General features: G+C 37.1%; 1 protein-coding gene across 2 annotated transcripts in view; it reads left to right on the plus strand.

Moving 5' to 3' along the window:
• The first annotated feature begins 1000 nt into the window (after positions 1-1000).
• Rab3c (RAB3C, member RAS oncogene family) overlaps positions 1001-19382 on the plus strand; it is a 204496-nt gene continuing 186114 nt past the window's right edge. The window contains exons 1-2 of one of the 2 annotated variants that reach the window (XM_013126396.3): positions 1001-1234; positions 14229-14459. In XM_013126396.3, coding sequence (XP_012981850.1) covers positions 1217-1234; positions 14229-14459 — 249 coding nt within the window. In that variant the 5' untranslated portion in view covers positions 1001-1216. Of the gene's footprint in view, positions 1235-1924; positions 2102-14228; positions 14460-19382 lie in introns of those variants that run through there. The other variant, XM_005065548.4, reaches the window with a different exon arrangement.

Raw genomic sequence — 19382 nt, forward strand, 5'->3', positions numbered from 1 at the left:
TAAGTGAATTATCTGTAGTCATCAAATAACTCATGTAAGAGGTGATCATTTTAAAGTGTTCTTTTGAGTTATAAAAATATTCACTAAGGTGATACCGCATTATATTCTCATTAATCAGAGATTAGGAGACAGATTCCAGAGAAAAACAAAAAAATAAAAGATGTCAGTGTTTTTACTACATCTGATACACACTGCATCATTGTTGCAATAGTGAGCGTTTAGAGGGAAATTTTGAGTCAGATACATCCCTTAAAGGCAGTGCTGCTCGAATTAAAGCAAAGGAATTATTTGCGTAAGACCTTCTGCAGGTAATGTTGGTGATGTGGATCCCAGTAGGATCTCCACATGGAGTCTGAGAATATGAAGGATAATTTTTGTCCCCAAAAGATGTTTCCAGCACATTTAAGTTCCAGAACGTCCTTTTTTTTTCTGATCTATCTAATGAGATGAAGTTCAAAGCATTCTCAAATTAACCTTTGCCGGACTGCATGAGAATATCATGAGGGTTTCTTCTTTTACTCTGTATCTAATGTCATAAATCTGACTTCATGGAAAGGTGGGGGTCATCGCTAGTGATAAACTTCTACTCTGAAGGGGAGAAGACTTGTCTCAGCGAAGGACGACACGAGTCACATATATTAGAAGTTGACAGGAGAGAGTAAATGTAACCAACATACGGCTCAGAGACTTGAAACCATGTTATGAACCAGTCCAGGGAGAGAGCGATTGCGATATAAAGGAAGAGCTGCACGTTAAAGAAAAAAAAAAAAACCAAACAAACAAAAAAAACGAGTAACTTAATCGAGGTCTCTCATCTCATTCCATGAAGGCGCTCCTGGGCTCTGGTGATGAATGTGTTCATTTTGTGTGACTTGCTTTGGGTAAATAACCCAGTGCCCTATCAGCTCTGCAGCCCTCAGGTGGTGAGTGTGCTGGGAGGACTCCTGGAGGGGCTGCCCGATGCGGGTGCCCCTGGCACTTCCTAGGAGACTCACAGCCCTTTCTCTGCAGCTGTCCTTAGAAGCTGTCACAGGGCTCCTCTCTGGAAGAAGAAAGCCACCCATCCGCACCGCTGTCCCTTCCATCCCCCATTCGCTCTGCACAAACCGCTCCTCCTTCCTAGTCTTTCCATTGTGCTCTGCGGTCTGCATAAGACCTTCACCTCCTTTGTAGTGAGTGGGAAGACTTCCTTGAGGCTATCCGAACCTCGGCTGCTATGGAGCTCTATGGAAAGGTAAACAGAAAACAGAAAGGAGTGCCTCCGCGGGCTCAGCCAGAAATCTGGCTTTTGGGGACACTGGGGTCTGTGTGTGTGTGTGTGTGTGTGTGTGTGTGTGTGTGTGTGTGTGTGTGTGTGTGTGTGTGTGTGTGTGTGCGCGCGCGCGCGCGCGTGCTCACGTCTGCCTGTTTGAAGATCTACTCAATGCTGTGGTGCCCACGAACCTCTTTTCTTATATGTGTGCCATTCGTGGTCGTTTTCCCGCGTGATTGTTGAATAAGACTGTAAAACTACTCCACTCTAGGTGTGGATAAACTTTTCGGGTTCAGGATAGAGGTAAGGTAAACGCCCGTTTGCATTGGAGATTAGAACAAAGTGCACCGTTACCCAGCCAGAGAGATACAGTCTGGCTTTCAAACGCGACATTGAGGAGAGGAGGTCCTTGTTTGGGATGAACTCGTGTCATTTTTCGCCAGTGCTCTGAGGAAATGGTCAGGCAGGATGAGAGCGATAGCAACCCGTGTAACTGGGAAAGAGAAGGGAGGCGCCTCTGCCCAGTGCAGCTGGAGAGAGGATCCTGAGGGAAGCCCGCTGGATCTCTGGGAGTTGTAGTTCACGGTTTCCCCGTTTACACAGATGCCTCTTCAGATTAGACTACAACTCCCAGAAGGGCAAGGGCTTCGTGGCCAGCACGCCTGTGCCGAGTCAGGAGCGGACAGCTCCGGTGCTGATGTGGGTCGGGCTGCAGAGCCCCACGCATGTGGAGTGTTGCCGGGCGCGCGCGGGCTGTGCACGCTTGACCAGACGCCCGGACCAGCGCTGTCCTCCCTAGCAAGAGAGAAAGGACACTTGCCTACAATGAGACACGAGGCGCCCATGCAGGTGGGTCTACAAAGAAAGAGTGGTCTCGGGAGCATTAGAGAGAGGGGTTTCTCCAGTCTCTCAGGGGATGTCTTGATGAAAGATAGGGTGGTTCAGTATCTTTCTGGGCTCCGAAAGGAGACTGAGAGTGGAAAATGAAAACTCCGATCTAACCAAGTCACAACAGACCATATCTTGTTGGATTTGATATTCTCGGCTTCCTAGGTTCGTGGTAGTGGTGTAAACTGGGGATTAGTCGCATGAATTAGCTGACACATTAAGAAAGTCAGTGCCAGTGTCTCCGAAGTCCCTTTTTTAAAATAGTTACGATTAGCATCCCAGTATCAAAGGAAAAGAGCAAACACAATTATGCTTTCATCTCAGAGCTTTGCCACCCTTGACGTGTGTCTGCTTATTTGAGTGGCTCGGTTTCGAGGACCCTCTTTTCCCCTGTGTGAGGTAGCCATTCATTGTACTATCATACCAGATTGCCCATTTTAATCACATCCCTGGCCTTACTGCCTTCAGAAATGGAACGTACCCCTGATGGAGCTACTCACCAAGTTACACTGTTAAGTAAAGACCAATGTTGTTTCTCCTTTCTGTGTATAACTGGTTAATGCTGAACATATGTTCATTAACCAAGCAGAGTGAGCCCGTTGCATAACAGAAAGGCATTTTATGAATGGGTTGAGAGGAGAAGAGATCACTCCATTTGGAATGTGTTGCCTCCCTTCAGAGCTCACCTACGTTGGCAAACTCAGTAACAAATATTTGACAATCCGGTCTCAAATGCTTCCCATGGTTTCTTCAGGAATCAAGGACTTTATTCATCTGCTTTGATTTACTTTTCATTTGTTTTATAAGTTACATACATTAAGGAACCCTAACTGGATTCTTAAATGAAAGCATTACAGAATTTGGTGGAGTATTATATAATGGAAGGCTTCAAATTACCTTAAGAATAATTGAAAACTCGATTTGTGCCTGGAAATAGTAGACCCCTTGAGTGACACCTAATATTTCTGTTTGCAACTTAGCTGTTTATTATAGGCCTGATTCAAAATGAGTGTGGAGAGACAATAAAGACTGTTGCAATCAAGATATATTAGCTTATAGTAATTTCCCTTGCTGGAGATGTTGCTAAGAGCCAACTAGCTCAATTAATCACATTTGATGATAGGTAAATATTGGCAGTTATCTTTAAAACTGGGTTGTGTCTCTTCACTCTGTATATTTATATCAAAATGTTACATGCTAACCCCTAAACTTATGGTTTTCCAAAATTAAAAAAAATAATAATGTAAATTGGAATGTAAAGTTGACTCCATTGATGTACTGAAATCTTTCTGTTAAATGACAAATAAAATAGCTATTATATATTGGTTTTATTCTTCTGTGTTGCTTAGACTATTCAGAAAGGCAATGAAATGTTACAGACTGTATGAAATTAATACTTTAGGACATGTTTTAAATTATTGCGTGTGTGTTCATCAGATATATACTAGGTATTGAGAAGTTGTATTTCAATGAAAACGCTATTAATGAATTTGTGTAAAAATCAGGTATCATGGAAGCAATTTTCTGATAGATACAAATGGTTTCCATCTTGTGGTGTGTTTCAATTCACTGGGTTTTATATATATATATATATTAAAGTATAACCTCCCAAAATCTAGTGTGAATTTACTCATTTTAAGAATTCAGACTTGCTAAAAGTATATTTCATTCAAGCACACACATTGATTCATTTTAATAAATTATTGTTAAGGTGACTTCTATCATTTTCAGATTTTAAAATTTATATAGGGAATTACTGTTTCAGGATTCCCTTTTCTAAAATAGAATGCTATTCTATGTTACTTTGAAACACAAAGATGCAACATTAGAAATAGTGGTTATTCCTTTTTCCTTTTAATGTTTAGGCTGTGTCATATCTTTAAACATATACCCCCAAATATTTCTTTACTTATATTTACAAAGGATGAGTCACAAGGAAAGCCTCACTTTATATTTCCCTTATCTCAGATTTTTTTCTCCATTTTTGGAGTATTTAGTTCAGTTGTTGATGTGAAATAAAGCAAGCTTTTAGTTCACTGGTTAGCTTCCTAAATATTATGCTTTTTTCTGAAACAAAATTCTTTGGAAAAATATATGATATCTATTATAAAGCATTTGATGTTCTTATATAGATGGTTTTGTGTTCAGCACATTGTAGTTGTCTTTGATACTTAAATATTTTCTGCAAAACATTTTTCTTCAAATTGATATAAAAGAAGACAATACTTATTTCTTGTAATGACTACTACCATAATAACTAATGGTAGACTTGGATGCTCGAATTTTCCTTGCAATTAGTTAATCAAGGATAGCATTTGGTAAGCATTGTAAGTTGGGAACATTAATGTGGGTGGTAGTCATATCTGTCTTCTCATTCAGCCCATCGATAAATCCCAGGAGCCAAATGACACAGGGGACAGGAATGCTCATGACTGAGGGCAAGATTTTGAGAGCAAATTTAATACAGGGGATGACTGAAAAAATAACCCCAGTCCACTCAGTGCTTGCCTGTGACAACCACTGTGCTTTGCATTCAATTGTCACTGTCCCTGTATATATATATATATATATATATATATATATATATATATATTCTCATAAGCATGGCTATTCATGGGCCAAACACTTATAAATAAGTTTTAAAATTCTACAAGTCACTATTGCCTACTTAAAAGCAAATTAACTGGAGCTTATTAATATTAGTAACTTCTTTAACATGGATAAGTTAAAATGCTGTTTGATTGTTTTATCTAGAAATTTCATGTACTTTCTTCAATTATTTTATTATTATCTATTATCCATGCCTTCTGCAGAAAGCATAATTGTGTGGTGTAAAGAATGAGAACCCTATTGATAAATGCTACTCATTCATTTGGTTAAAAATATATTGGTCCTATTTTATGTTTATAAAATAAGCTTGTATAAACTAAGCTAAATATTTGGGAAGAGTTATTGTGTTTTAAGTGTCTTAATGTCTATCTTCTTCATAATTTCTTGTAGTTTCATTTACTCTCTTATGGGATTAAGGAGAGATCAATTGTCTCTCACTTTTAGTATTTAGCTTAGTTTTTAGGTTTATCCTATAAATAAAGGAACTACAAACAAAAATGTGTGATGAAGGATTGGAAGATACTGAAAAAAACTGGCTAAAGATAAGCAGAAGTGAGAAAACAACATAGACAGAGCAAAAGATGACTCCGAGGTGAAACCAGTAAGGCAGATGCTCAGCTTAGGCCTGTTATACATAAGACAGCTGATAAACAATTACTGTCTAGGTGTTATTGCTGTATTGGTGATAGAAAGGTTGTGGCATTCCTGTATTTTATTATGCATGAATGCCTGACAATTTTTCATCCTCTACAATCATCATCTTTTGTACAATTAGTTTCCATCCTTCACCGATTTTTTACTGATGCTGGTGAGACAGTCTTGCCTATTTCTTTTGTACTTGTTCCTCAGGTATCATCTGTACAAAAGAAGAACACAAAGAGAATTAATATAAAGAACAAATGAACTTTGGTGATACAAGGATGGGTTTCCATCTCTATTCTTTTAAGTTCAAGAATTTAGATTTATTATAAAGTCACTTCTCAGATGAGAAGCTGCACTAATCTACTTAGAAGTGAGTTTGACAGTATGTCTATTTAGCAAAATAGTAGTAGACTCACTACTAGGGTCTAGGCTCCCCAAATTCAGGTTCATGGGCAGATGTACAGTACTAGTCATGAGTTACCTTGAGTGGAATAAGTGGAAAGAAAGAAAGAAAGAAAGAAAGAAAGAAAGAAAGAAAGAAAGAAAGAAAGGAGAAATAAAGTGGTTGTTACCTCCGTAACATTTGTGTCATTATTACATTCATAGGCATATCTTTCCAGATCAGATTTATAAGATTGGTGATGACTTTTCTCCTGCAGTGGCCTGAAGATATCTTCAAATATAATTAAAACTAACAAGAAGAGGGAAGCTTCGAATCAATACTAGCTTGATTCCTCCAAGTCCTGTTACTAAAGTGGGTGTCCTCAGCAACAGTGGTCTTATCATCAAGTTCTTATAGACAGGGAAGAGCAATGACAATAACCTGCATTTTTAAAAAGTTCCTGGGATCACACATAAGATGAATAACTTGAAGGGATGTATTTCATACCTGTATATTATCACTTTGAACCTCAGTAATGACCCAGATCTCACTATGTAATCCAGGCAAGCCTTGAACTTGAAGCAATTCTTCATCAGCCTTCCAATGCTGCAATTGCACATCATGGTCTTGGCTTTACTTGTCATTCTTACTGCATAGTTCTCAGTATTATTGATGTTTGCTCAGAACAGCCCACTGCCTTCAGCTTTTTCTCTCATTTTGTGTTTTATTGATTTTGGCTTTTAAAAAACTCATATTGTTTATACTTACATTAGGAGAGATTTAGTTTTTAGAGTAGAATTGATATCACTGATTTTGATTATTTTCTTTCTGCTGGTAAATATAAGCATTTACAATGATAAAATTCCCTCTAAGGATTACTTTGAGTTGACTCACAAGTTTTTGAATGCCTTATTTGATTGTGTATCATTTCAAAATCTTTATTCACTTTCTTAGAGTGTTTTGGCTTAATACTTGGATTTACAAATATCTTTAATTTCCAAAGGTTAATATATATTTTCCAGATCATGCATTGCTATTGATGATTCATAAATTTCACTTATAAAATATTTAGAGGACATTTTCTTTAAGATTTCAATCTTTTGAAAAAATTAAGCCTATTTTTAGATCAGTATGTAATCTAATGTGAACATTCTGTCTTTATGTGGACTGCAGTTGTAAAATGTAATGTCTACGTCAATTTGGTCATCTGCAGTGTTATGAAGATCTTCTAGGTCCTTACTGAGTTTGAATATATTTATTATACTATTTGTTGAGAAGTAGATTTTCCAATTAATATTTATTAATATTTCTCCATTTTTGTTTTGGTTTTAATTTTAATACATTCTGAATCTATATTATTTAATAGACAATTAAAACATTTTAAATTATTGTGTCATCTGAAGAATTTCTTTATTTCTGTCCGATATCCTTCTTAATCTATGGTAATACACTTTATCTTAATGTATATCATTAATATATGTATTGTTGCTTTAATAGTATTTATATGTTATGCATGTATTTTCATACTGTGGCTTTCAATTTTTATGCTTTTATACTTACGATACACATCGGATGATCAGTGTCCAGTTGGGTCTTATATTTGTATACAATTTGAAAAATCTCTACTTCTTAATTATCATTTGAAATCATTTCATATATTCTGATGATTTATGTTGTTGGATTTAAGCTAATCACCTTGCTATTTGTTATATACTTTCTTTTTCTGTTCCTCTGCTATTAATTTTTTTACCATCATTTTACTTAAATCTTCTTATGTATTTCAATTCCTTTGTAGGTTTTTTAAATGCATTGCTTTGCATTTTTTTAGCCTTTATTCAAAAGACTACACAATACATGGCTAAATAGCTTGCCTCAACTTCATATAATACCCCATATACTGAATAGTGATTTGTCTATGGTACGTTTCATAGATATTACTTTTGCACTTATTATAATTTTAGCTTTAAACATAACATGTAGTTTTTTTCATTACCCATACAGACACACACTTCCTTGCTACATATTTACCATGTCTAGTATTCTTCCTATTTATCTGAGCTTCTATGTGGTATTATTTTCTTCCAGCTTTCTTTAACTTTACCTGTAGTATAGACCCTGTCAGTACATTTTCTCAGACCTTGCTTATATGTTTGCTTTTTGTTTGTTTGTTTGTTTTGTTTTTTGTTTTTTTGTTTTGCTTTTTGTTTTTCAAGACAGGGCTTCCCTTTGGCTTTTGAAGGCTGTCCTGGAACTAGCTCTGGTAGATCAGGCTGGTCTCGAACTCACAGAGATCAGCCTGCCTCTGCCTCCCGAGTGATGGGATTAAAGGCATGCACCAACACTGATCGGCTTTTTGCTTAAATGTTTTCTTGGTAAATTTTTTCTTGAATTTTGAATGGGATTTTTAATGCCTATTAAACTTTGTGTTGATTTTTTCATCTAGTGCTGAATTTCAGTATTATGTTATTTCATTATCTACTGGCTCCATTCTATTGTAGAATTACCAGCTCTTTGTATTATTGTTAGGTGTGTATGTAATGTCATGTTTACTTTTGTTTGTCTTGAATATATTTCTATTTAGCTTTGATATACATGTATTTTTCCTTTGTAGATTGTCAACTTAGAGAGTTAAAGTGACATCATCAAACATGAACATTTATATATTCCAACAAGTTAGAGAATATTTAGTCATTATATCTTTAAATATAATTCCATAACATTATTCTATTCCTTGTCCTCCCAAGCCTTCAGTGACATGTAAGTTAGACTTCTGATAATGACTCAGAAACTACAGAGGTTCTGATTATTTTCATTTTCATTCTTTGTTGTATTGTATTATTTCTAGTGATTTATCTTCAAGCTTAGTGACTCTTTCTTCTGTTATCTGTAGTGTTTGTTAATTCAAATACTGGGGCTATTCGTTTCAGTCATTGTATTGTTCCATTTAAGCTCCCGATTGGCTCCATTTAGACTAGAAACAGCATTCTAGGGTTGAGAGATTAGAGCATTAGATGTGTTTAATGGAAATCATATGTAGTATTGTTTAAAAATACAGAAATTTAAACAATAACACTACCACTTTTATTATATTAAATAAATTTTGGGTGTGAATATTAATGTTTGTATTTTTAAATATTTATGATTAATTTTATTGATTCTTATTTATCTGGTGGTATACTTTTTGTGCCTTAAATAAAAATTGTGAGCTTCAAGGCACTTTTAAAAATTTTGAAATAGGTATAAAATTCCAAACAATAAAATCAAAATATAATTTCTTTAGCCAACTCATATCTTTTTCAATGACTTTACTTCTGCAGACAAAGATAGCTTTATGCAATGTTGATATGTCTTAGATTGGTTTCAAGTGTCATATCTGCTTTATTGAGGTCATAAAACTAGTTTTTATATAGTGAATAATAGAAGCATAGGGGTGAATGATCCAGGTGTCCAGGCCTCTAGCAAATGCTAGCAAGTCTAAGTCAAATTGGGTGCAGTACTAGGATTTTTTAAAAATAGCATTTTGTATCTACTTTGCCTGATGAGAAAAGTCTGGAACCATGCTATTTAGCTTCTACATTCTTAGCTTTTCATTCCAGAAAATAAAATCATATTGTAACTGGAGAAGAGGCTAGGAGTCACTCATCTGTCTGCTGCTATTAGGTTAAGTGTAGCCCATCAAAGATTCTTGTGTGACTTGTCAGCTACCCCATGGCCTTGATGTATATCTGATCTTAACAACATAAGAATCTTGTAATCGAATACAGATGAATAATTTCTATTCCAGCAGACATGGTCTGATGAGCCTTAAGGATCTTAAGGAAAGGATATGTTAAATACTGGTTGGCAAATAATGATTCTCATATCACCCTTATCTATGACACATTAGAATTAAAAGATAGCTATTCTTTTGAAAATATGAGTCAGTGAACACCTGTCTGAGACAACTGACAAAAGGGATAGCAAAAGCACAGGTGGGCAGGTGAACGTGCATGTATAAATGTGCATGAGTAGGCTCATGTTTTATAGAAATAATAGAAGTAGTAGCTTTTGCATGCAAAGCAGACATGTCTTCATCAGTCATTCTAGTTGGTGGAACCCTGAAACCTGGAAATACAAGTACATTGACAACACGTTCCTCAAGGGTGGTCCAGACATTTCTTTGTTCCAGAAAAGCATGGACAATTAGGTCCAGACCTAAAGAGTGCCCAACATAAGTGCTGTCTGGATGAATGGAATAAGGAGATATCCAGAAGGACATCTCAGAGCATGTGATGACTGTTTCTTACAGGGTTGCCTCTTCCCATTCTGATAGTGCCTATTGTGACTTACAACACCAGAACGGGTGGCTGGTCAAGACAGAAGCTGGCACAAACCTTTAGAATCATATTTCTGTAGTCTTTGTGTACAAATGCCTAAGGCCTTGACCCCATGCCCCTGCCCTGGCCTCTGTGTTGTGGCTTATGTTTTATGAAATCTGACTCGCTGTCTGATAAGTAACTGCTTGCTTATCCACATTTTCAAGTTTCAGTTCTATGTTCCCACAAAATTTCTAGTATATTCAAACAACTTAGCATTTAGACATGACAGTAAATTTACAAAGCAATGGTGTATAAGCCCCAGTGACATTCAAATGCTACTGTTGAGTGAACAAACCATTTTCTGTTCTTAATGAGATTAAAGCTGTCTCTCATCTTTGGAGCCAGGATTTATTTCATTATTCAGAAGTTTTACAAAACACACACATATTTGTGACGAACGCTTGTGACTTTGTGAATTTTCCTGATATAAATCAGGCAACAGTAGACAAAGGAAAAAACAATCTTTAAAAATAAATAGCGTTGTGAATTCTTTCTAATTAGTTCCTCACTTGGGAAGTTGAGGGAAGAAGACCCATTGATGCTTGAGCTTTGAAGCCAGCTTGGACAACATACCAGATTATCTCAAAATATAGGGGAGAACCAAAGAAACAAAGGAAGAAGGGTCGTAACAAAGTAAGGAAAGAGTGAGGAAATAAAAGAGAAAAGAAAAAATACTGAATTCCTACCATCAAGAGAATTCCTCCGAGTCTGCATAGTTCCCCAGTGCCCCAGCTGTCATACTGAATACCATCTCATCCTGTGGTTTGCTTCCAACACACAAACTATATTAGCCCTTGAACTTAGAGATGGCACTTCCTAGGTAAATCTTACATCTGCAACTAAATCCTCACAATTACATTTAAAGCTCTCTATACTCGTGATGCCTCTACTGATTCAGTTTTAGAATCCATAAAACTTACTTATTAATAGCAGTAGCCTGTTCCATAATTTCTTTTTTTTAAGGCAGACTGGAGAACACACAACACTGTTGGCTTGGCTTTTTACTGCTCTAGGCTGTAGAATGTGGTAGACTAGTAGGCCCAACAGTCCTCTAGAATTTAAACTCTCCTAAATCCTGATCCAGAATTTAAACTGACTCATGACAAAATATCAAAGGACTTTGTTAATGAAAGGCACTTTCAGACCTCATGGAGTGGCATCTTATGGAAAGTTAGTAATTGGTGAAATGGCTTTATTTGTAGGAATGTCAGTGTCAAAATCAAAAATCAAACAACCACAAAACCCACAACCTAATTACCTTCCTATTAGGATGTTGGAAGCCATTTGTAAAACTTCTTGTTAGACTGACAGGTTTGAGCCAACTTTACCTTTGGCTGCCAATGCTAGGCAAGGTGTACCAGAACGTGTATGTTGCAGTTACCAGGGTTGCCTGTTTGCAGGCCCAGGTTCACACATTAGCAAACTCTCTCTACAAGTCATCACTATTCCTTGAATGTGTCATTGTGATCACATGGATTTACAAGAATGCTTAAGTCTGTATTAGTTTAGAAAATGTGAAGTTCAATCAGATCTTTAACACCTTTAACTTTGTGATACAGACAGATATTCCCCTGTGTGTTACCTTTATACAAATGATTGCACTCTCCTGATGCCAGTAAGTGTGTGTAGAAGGGTGGTATGTTCTTTCATCTCATTTCCCCCATTTCAGTCAGCTGTACATCTCTCCTGCACACTGCTTCTTCTGGATTCGGGAAAGTAATATCATCCTAGATGTCCTAGATGAGCCCAAGTGCTGTTTTTGGTATCTACTCCTTGCTGGAGCTTCTTTTGTACTCCCCCCTCTAGGATTAATACATTTTCAGTTGCTACAACAAAATACCTGGTGCTGGATACTTTATTAAAAAGCAGGATGTGTTGAGTTCGTATTTTTGAGGTCCAAATAAATGGTGTCAACCTCTGTAAGTCCTCTAGGGAGGGTCTCCTAGCTGTATCATGGATTGTGGGGTGACGTGATGAGAATACATGTAAGAGTTAGAGATCACTGTGTGAGCTAGGAAACCAGAGAATTCAGGGGCCAGCCAGGCTTGTTTTTGCTGTAACAACATGCTGTTGTGGAAACTCACCAAGGTCCCTTGGAGAGTCACATTGCTCTCTTCTGAGAGTAGTATTCCCAGTGACCTGTCTTGTACTAGGTCCCACCTTTAAAGTTTCTACCACCTAAGATGGAGAATCAAGCTTCCACCACAGGACCACCATTACTGAACTCATAGCATTTCTCAAGAGAAGATGTAATAAATATTAACCAGACTTTATGGGAAACTGATGGGGGAAGTCCTGTACATTTGTTAATAAAGTACCGTTGAGCCAATAGAAATCTAGATAGGAGGGACTAGGAGTCCAAGAGGACTCTGGGAAGGAGAAACACAAGAGAGTTCGAGATGTAACGCCAAGGGGTAGGAGCCCGGAACTATTCTCCGGTAAGAGACATACTTAGATTAACAATTATGGGGTAATTACTTAAAGCAGAGCTAGCCAGTAAGAGACAAGCAAGGGCTAACAGCTTCATAATTAATACAGCGTCTTGTGTGTTTATTTGGGGACTACAAAGCGGCAGAGCCCAGGCAACTGGCGGGAGATAAACCAAAGCGGCTAGCAAAGAAAAAGCTTCTCTCAACACGAAACAGACTATCTAGCCTAGCATTTCCCATAGAACTTGCTGCAATGATGCCAAGGTTTTGTATATAACTATCCAGTACATTAGCTGTTGAGTGTGTGTGTGTGGGGGGTTTATATGCTTGAAATGTGGCTAGTGTGATTAAGAAACTACATTTTAAATTCTGTCTAATTTTAGTATTGTTTAAACTGCCATATGTGCTTAGTGGTTATCACATTGACTAGCAGAGCAATTGCCAAATAATTCATAGCATCAGAAAGGTGCTGAAGCAAATGAACTCATCATTAAAAAAAACCTCTTTTCTCTCATGTGTCAGTGGTACTTATAAGTGATATACTGACTCTTTGATAGATATTAAAACTATTACAAAATGAGGACGAATAAACATCTACCTAGGGCATTTATAATCAACAAGAAAACAATCTCTATCTATACTGAATTATAAATCTGATTTATAAATATAGTATTTATTACTTTCATGATCATTCTGGTATTATATCATTTTCACTTCATGTGATAAGAGAAACTATAGAATATCAATTAGAATAAACCTACAAACACATTGTTTGCATGTACAGAATTCTCAGACAGTAAAACAAGTATACAATGAAGAAAACTAAAAATAAATAAAGCCATGTTCATAGAGATGTTAGTAACAGAATCAGTTCTTGAACCTAGGTAGGATGTTCCATGCTTCTGTCAAGAAATGCCTCCCATATGGCCTTCTGAACTACTGAGCATACTTCTGTAGATGTCATCTGTAAATAGGTCAGAAGTTAGGAACTGCCTGGTTTTAATCCTGCCTCTACTTCTTACCCTCTGTTTAAACTTGAGTACATCATCTCATATTTCTGAAGCTCAACTTCCTCATATTAGTAGGGATAAGGTACCTACCTCATGTTATTATGAGGGTTAAATAAGTGAACAATGCCTGCTGCATTTTGAACCATATAAATTTATCATTATTATTATTTTAATTTTAAGGAGACTGACATTCATGTTGGGATGCTGACAAGATAATGATGTCATTAGATAAAATAGAGATGTACTTGTAATTTTTCTCAACTAATAGTTCACATATTTTTTTAGGAATAAGCCTTGCTCAGTCACTTAGCAGTCCCCCTAACTGAGATTACAAAGTTTCAGAGTTGTCATGCCCTGCCAATTCCTCACATCTTTGCTTTTTCATGTTACTTTGAGAGATGTCGCCTTTGGGGTCTTTGATTGCTTGTGAATGCTGAGCAGTGACAAGCACCAACACAGCTGGAAAGAGCTGTAAGATTTGCTGTTCTGTTCTCCAGCTGGGAATTATTGCCATGGATACCAGTATCAGAGGGGGATTGGGGAGTGCTCTCTGCTTGCCTCCTGAGTCTCTGACATCTGTTTCTGGCAAGGGCAATAATGAGTGTGCTGCTAGCTTCATATCAAATGGGATACTGATCCATGCCTGCTTCCCTGCAGATGGCCTCTGCACAAGATGCCAGGTTTGGCCAGAAGGACTCCTCTTCTGACCAGAACTTCGACTACATGTTCAAGTTGCTAATCATTGGCAATAGCAGCGTGGGAAAAACATCTTTCCTGTTCCGCTATGCGGATGACTCCTTTACATCTGCATTCGTCAGCACAGTTGGCATCGATTTCAAAGTAAAAACTGTATTCAAAAATGAAAAGAGAATCAAGCTTCAGATTTGGGTAAGTGACTTTGAACTGACAACATCCTTCATTCTGGAGGTGCTGGACATACAAGTATGTAAGTGAAAAACATTGTGCTTTGTTCCTTCCCCCATGGGGTCTTCTAACTTTTACTTCTAACCTTTTTTGCTGTAGAACATTGTGTTTTAGAGAGTGCAGTGATGCCTTTGAAGATATGGAGAATGACTAAAACCTTGCTGTCATGTGATGCTGTTCAGCAACCCATAGAAGAGAAAAAAATTAAAGCTCTTGATGTTGGTGTTAGGGGGACACTCAATGGGAGTTTGAGTCTGCCTTGATCTGGGTGATCTTGAGAAAGACTGTGACTCCTTCTGTGGTTGTTTTTATAATATGTGCTTAAACAAGCAGTACACATATATCTGACTTTTCAGGGTGCAGGGGTCAAACATTCTTAAACGCTGTAAAAGAGAAGATAATAGAAGGTAGAGAAAAGTGCAGGGGTAAAACATTCTTAAGCGCTGTAAAAGAGAAGATAATAGAAGGTAGAGAAAAGTAGGGCTACTTCATTTATAAAGTAAGAAAACAATTTTTTATACTTTACATCTTTGTTGTTTCAGCTCTAAATACCATGTTTGTATACCCAAATAAAAGGAAGCACACACACAAAAACAATGCTTAATAGAGAGTTCCCCACAAAGGCTAGCTTGCTGTCTGCCCTTTCAGTGTGTAAAGATCAAAGGTTTCTTGACTACATTATTGGCATAGATTTTGAAAACCAGAGAGTGGGAAACAAGAAAATATGTATGTGAATAGCAGACCCAAGTGATGTAAGTTGTGAAGAAACTAAGATAACAGATTACATCAGAGTGATTTATGTAGTAAATGTCTTACAAACATCACAGTATATTCTTAGATGGAATGGTTCTATAGTCAATGTAGACCCCCCTTCTGCCACTCAAATCAATGGAAGCAATATTTCCCAGGAGGTGTTTTCTGACTCCTGTGGAGACAGTACGATTTGGTTCTGGTACAGGGCTGATCTTCAGAGCTGATGCCTTTTCAGTTAAATATGGAGAGCCAGAGACAAATCACAGACTGTGGCATTTAGACTGCTTTTTTTAAAAATAGAACGACCATATTCAAATGTTTATACAGACTGCATGACCTTTAACCATCTTAAAGGTCTTAGGGATAAAATTTAAAGGTGTGAGTACATACATGGGCAGCTGTCTAATAACAGATTATGACTGTTTCACTTATGCTAACTCTGGAATCTTTTGGGTCTACCTAGAACTCACATAAAATCTTGATAGTTCAGCTCCAGGCTTAGCGTCTCCAATACTCTACTGTTTCCTGGAGTCACTTTCTGGTATAATGTGTGTGTGCACTGGGGGGGGTGGGGGTTACTTGCATGACAACTTGTCACCATCCATGTGTCACTGTTCACATCCCCTCAGTGCATGCAGATAGAAAAATGGGGTTCATTGCTTCACATTCAGGGCCTGTTTCATGCTCTTTCTTTTTAGCTTCAGGAAATCACAGTCATAGAATAAATTTCATATTCAGGTTTAAGAATGCTCCTTTAGCTCTCAGGGGATTAGATAGGTTGAAAAATAAATTCATTTCATAACTACATATCTCTTAACTTCATGTTAATAAACTTCTTGCTCATCAGGAAGACAGCTCCAACTCTCTTTCTCTTCTTTGTCTCTTAGAGATATTTTAAAATGATCCTCGTAGCCATTTAGATAATACACTAACATGGTGTATTTATTTTTAACTTTGTAATCATTGGTGGTTTCCTAAATCTAGGCTGCTGACATAATTGCTTATTTAGGTCTAATATTATCTTTAATACAAAGCTGATATATTTCAAAAATAAAAAGTGATTTCATGTATTTATGAAGCTATTTTCCTTCAAATGGTGCTGTTTCCAGGCCAGAAAAAACTTGTTCTCTGTTCTTGGGCACCGAGGCTTGGCTCCTTCTGTCTTCTTTCATGTCTGGGCCATGCTGCACCACATGGACCAAACAGAGCCCAGTTAAGACTCTGCATCTCCTCTGGCTCTCTGGCCTCCTCATGGGTCCCAATTTCTGTGAGCTCCCCATAGCCCTTGACAGTATTCTTCTCAGCCTCATTCCTGATATGTCAAGATTCATCACTTTTTGTGAAGTTGCCTTGTGTCTTTACTGGTAGCTCAACCTCATACCTCATTTCAGAACTCCATTGCCTGGTTCTAGACCCCCACACACAAAAAACAGTCACATGGAAGCTTTTAACTAGTTTAATTATTCATATTTTCATGGTTAAAACAGAATCTTGTTGACCATGGTGAACATTCCAGGGAACCTAGCACTTGGGAGGCCAAGGCAGCAAGACTGTGAGTTTGGGGCTAGCTTGAACTACAAAGTAATACCATTCGTTCAATTTTTTTAAAAAATCACAAAAACCATAACTCCCAAATATCCCCTAGCCAACCAAATAACAAAAGTACCACCCCATTTCTTTTTGTTTGGATCTGCTGGGGATTCTTATTGCACCTATGGTTTTAGGGTTGTGAAAAATTAATTTTACATTGCTGTATGGCATCTGTTATATTGTATAGAAAACATTCAGAGGAGGTACTATAGAAAGATTTTGGTTTTACTGCATTTGCACTACAGTTAGAGAATTTAAGACTTGGAGAAATTAGACACTACTGTAAGCAAACACTATATGGGGTAAATATTAAAAATGACCAGCAGGTGTTGGATAAGCACTGTCTATGTTTTGTCTCATTATTTTTCTGATGGTCCTACTTTGGGTTTATTATCTTCCCTAAAGGATCTGAAATTGACACATGCCAAATAACCACCTCCAGGTCATACATGATGACTTGATGATGGGATTTTCATGTTTGATCTACCAGATTTTATTATTGTACTTTTTGACCCTCTCTGCTGTGGTAGACTTTCATGATGATGGCAATGATAGTGTTAGACCATGTATCCTTGTATTTTGAGAAGAGTTTGATTATCCTGTTGGATTGATGTTTGGGAAAGAAGGTATAATAATAAGCAACATAGTCTACACTTAAATGTAGGTATTCCTGTGATAACTTCAGGGATTTCTGTTTTACCCTCTAAGTTTCATTATATGTAGTTATTACTGCTTACCAATACTGAAAATTTACTTGGGACTATATTTAACACTGATGGCTTGACATAGCTTGATGATTTAAAAACCAATTTACTCCTCTTCACAGCCTATTTTTATGCACTTATGTTAATGTGTAATTAATTTGCTAAGACATCAAAAAATTCTACATCATATCACCCGATTATGTATTTCAAGTAAAAGAAATGAAGAAGTTTCACAATCTGAAAGCTACTGAGGATCAGTCCACTGCACTACATCCTTTACCAAGACAGGCTGAAGGTGAGGCTATGAGGTGCTGGAAAATGCACTGGGGTGTTCAGACACTGGGGTGGCCATCCAGAGCAGTAGACAGTACACATTGGACAAGGACATCAGCTAAGAGGTCGATAGAGGCTTCTCTCCTGCCAATCCTTTATGAGTATTTAATTTCCTATAAAAGTACCCAGTTAGGAAACAAGATGTAGAGAAGTTAAGTGATTATAGTTCATGCCACAGCAGAACCTTATGTCTACATCTTTTGGGACTTTGGCCAGTCTGATTTTTACTGTACCAAATTCATATTCAAGATAAGGACCGAACTCTGACAACACTGACCTTCTTCACATATGATTATCAATGAGATATGCTATACACAGGCAAATCAAATGAAGCTAGACTTAAGATAGCATTTCTACTTCATCAAGATGGTTTCTCCTTGGTGATTTGTTCTCTTATTGTGTACTGTGTGGGATTTTTCTCCCTCCACAAACTGTCTGTTGCATTTTTAACAGATGACCATTCAAATAAAGCTATTTAACAGCTAAGAGTAACATGGGCTACCATACTGGACATTCTATACCTCTTTTCTATGTGACTTCCTTATCACCTTGAATATACTTGTTTAGAGACATTCCATCCTTTAATTGTATTTACTTACAAATTTTGAATTCTATTAGCATATTTATAAATTCTTTTACTATTAATCACATTAATCTTTCTTATTGCAGTTTCATTTCATTATCCTATGAGTCTCAAGTTAAAAATAATTCAATATTTCAGAGATTACATGTGTTTGAATTGGTTCTCTCTTTTTAACATGTATTTAATGCTATTGGGAATAAACTAGGGATGGATTTATGGTATTTTGGTTTAGGTTTGAAAAGGGCTATCTGGGGTGAACATCTTCCTAAGGGAAAGATGAAAAATAGTGTGATGCCCATTACCTACAAGACCATAACCTGTGTTTATTTTCAGGATCTACAAATAAGAAGGTGGAAACTTAGAACAGTATTTATACACTGAAGTGTTCTGGCCAGTATTGAAATTAGACTGTTGAGATGTCTATACACCAGAGTGGGGTCTTGTGAACCAAACATACTTCTGTTTTATTGCTCAAGCCCAAAATTCACAACTGAATCTAATGGAAGGCTAACCATTCAGTTTATTGTTCTCATATATAAAGGGGTAGGTTGTGAGAGGGGGTTACTATGTCCTTCAAAACCACAAGCTTTCATGATTTCCACTTTTCCTGTCATTCTCAGTGTCCCAAACTCTTTTGTTTTTGTCTCTCTTGAGCCCTTTCCCTTTTCATATTTGTGGTATGTTGAATGAGAAATGTCTCCAACGGGTAGTTTGGACACTTAGACCAAAGTTGGTGGTGATATTTTGGGGAGATTATGGAACTTTTAGAATGTGGAGACTTGATGGAGAACGTGCTTACGGTGGATTTTAAGAAGTTTAGATTTGTCTAAATCGAGTTTGTTCTCTTTGCTTTCTGCATGCAATTGAAGATGCGTCAGTTCTCCTGCTCTAGCTACATGCTGCCATGCCTCTCTGCACTTAAGA

Source organism: Mesocricetus auratus, unplaced genomic scaffold (assembly GCF_017639785.1).
Source record: "Mesocricetus auratus isolate SY011 unplaced genomic scaffold, BCM_Maur_2.0 Super-Scaffold_100020, whole genome shotgun sequence".
NCBI lineage: Eukaryota > Metazoa > Chordata > Mammalia > Rodentia > Cricetidae > Mesocricetus > Mesocricetus auratus.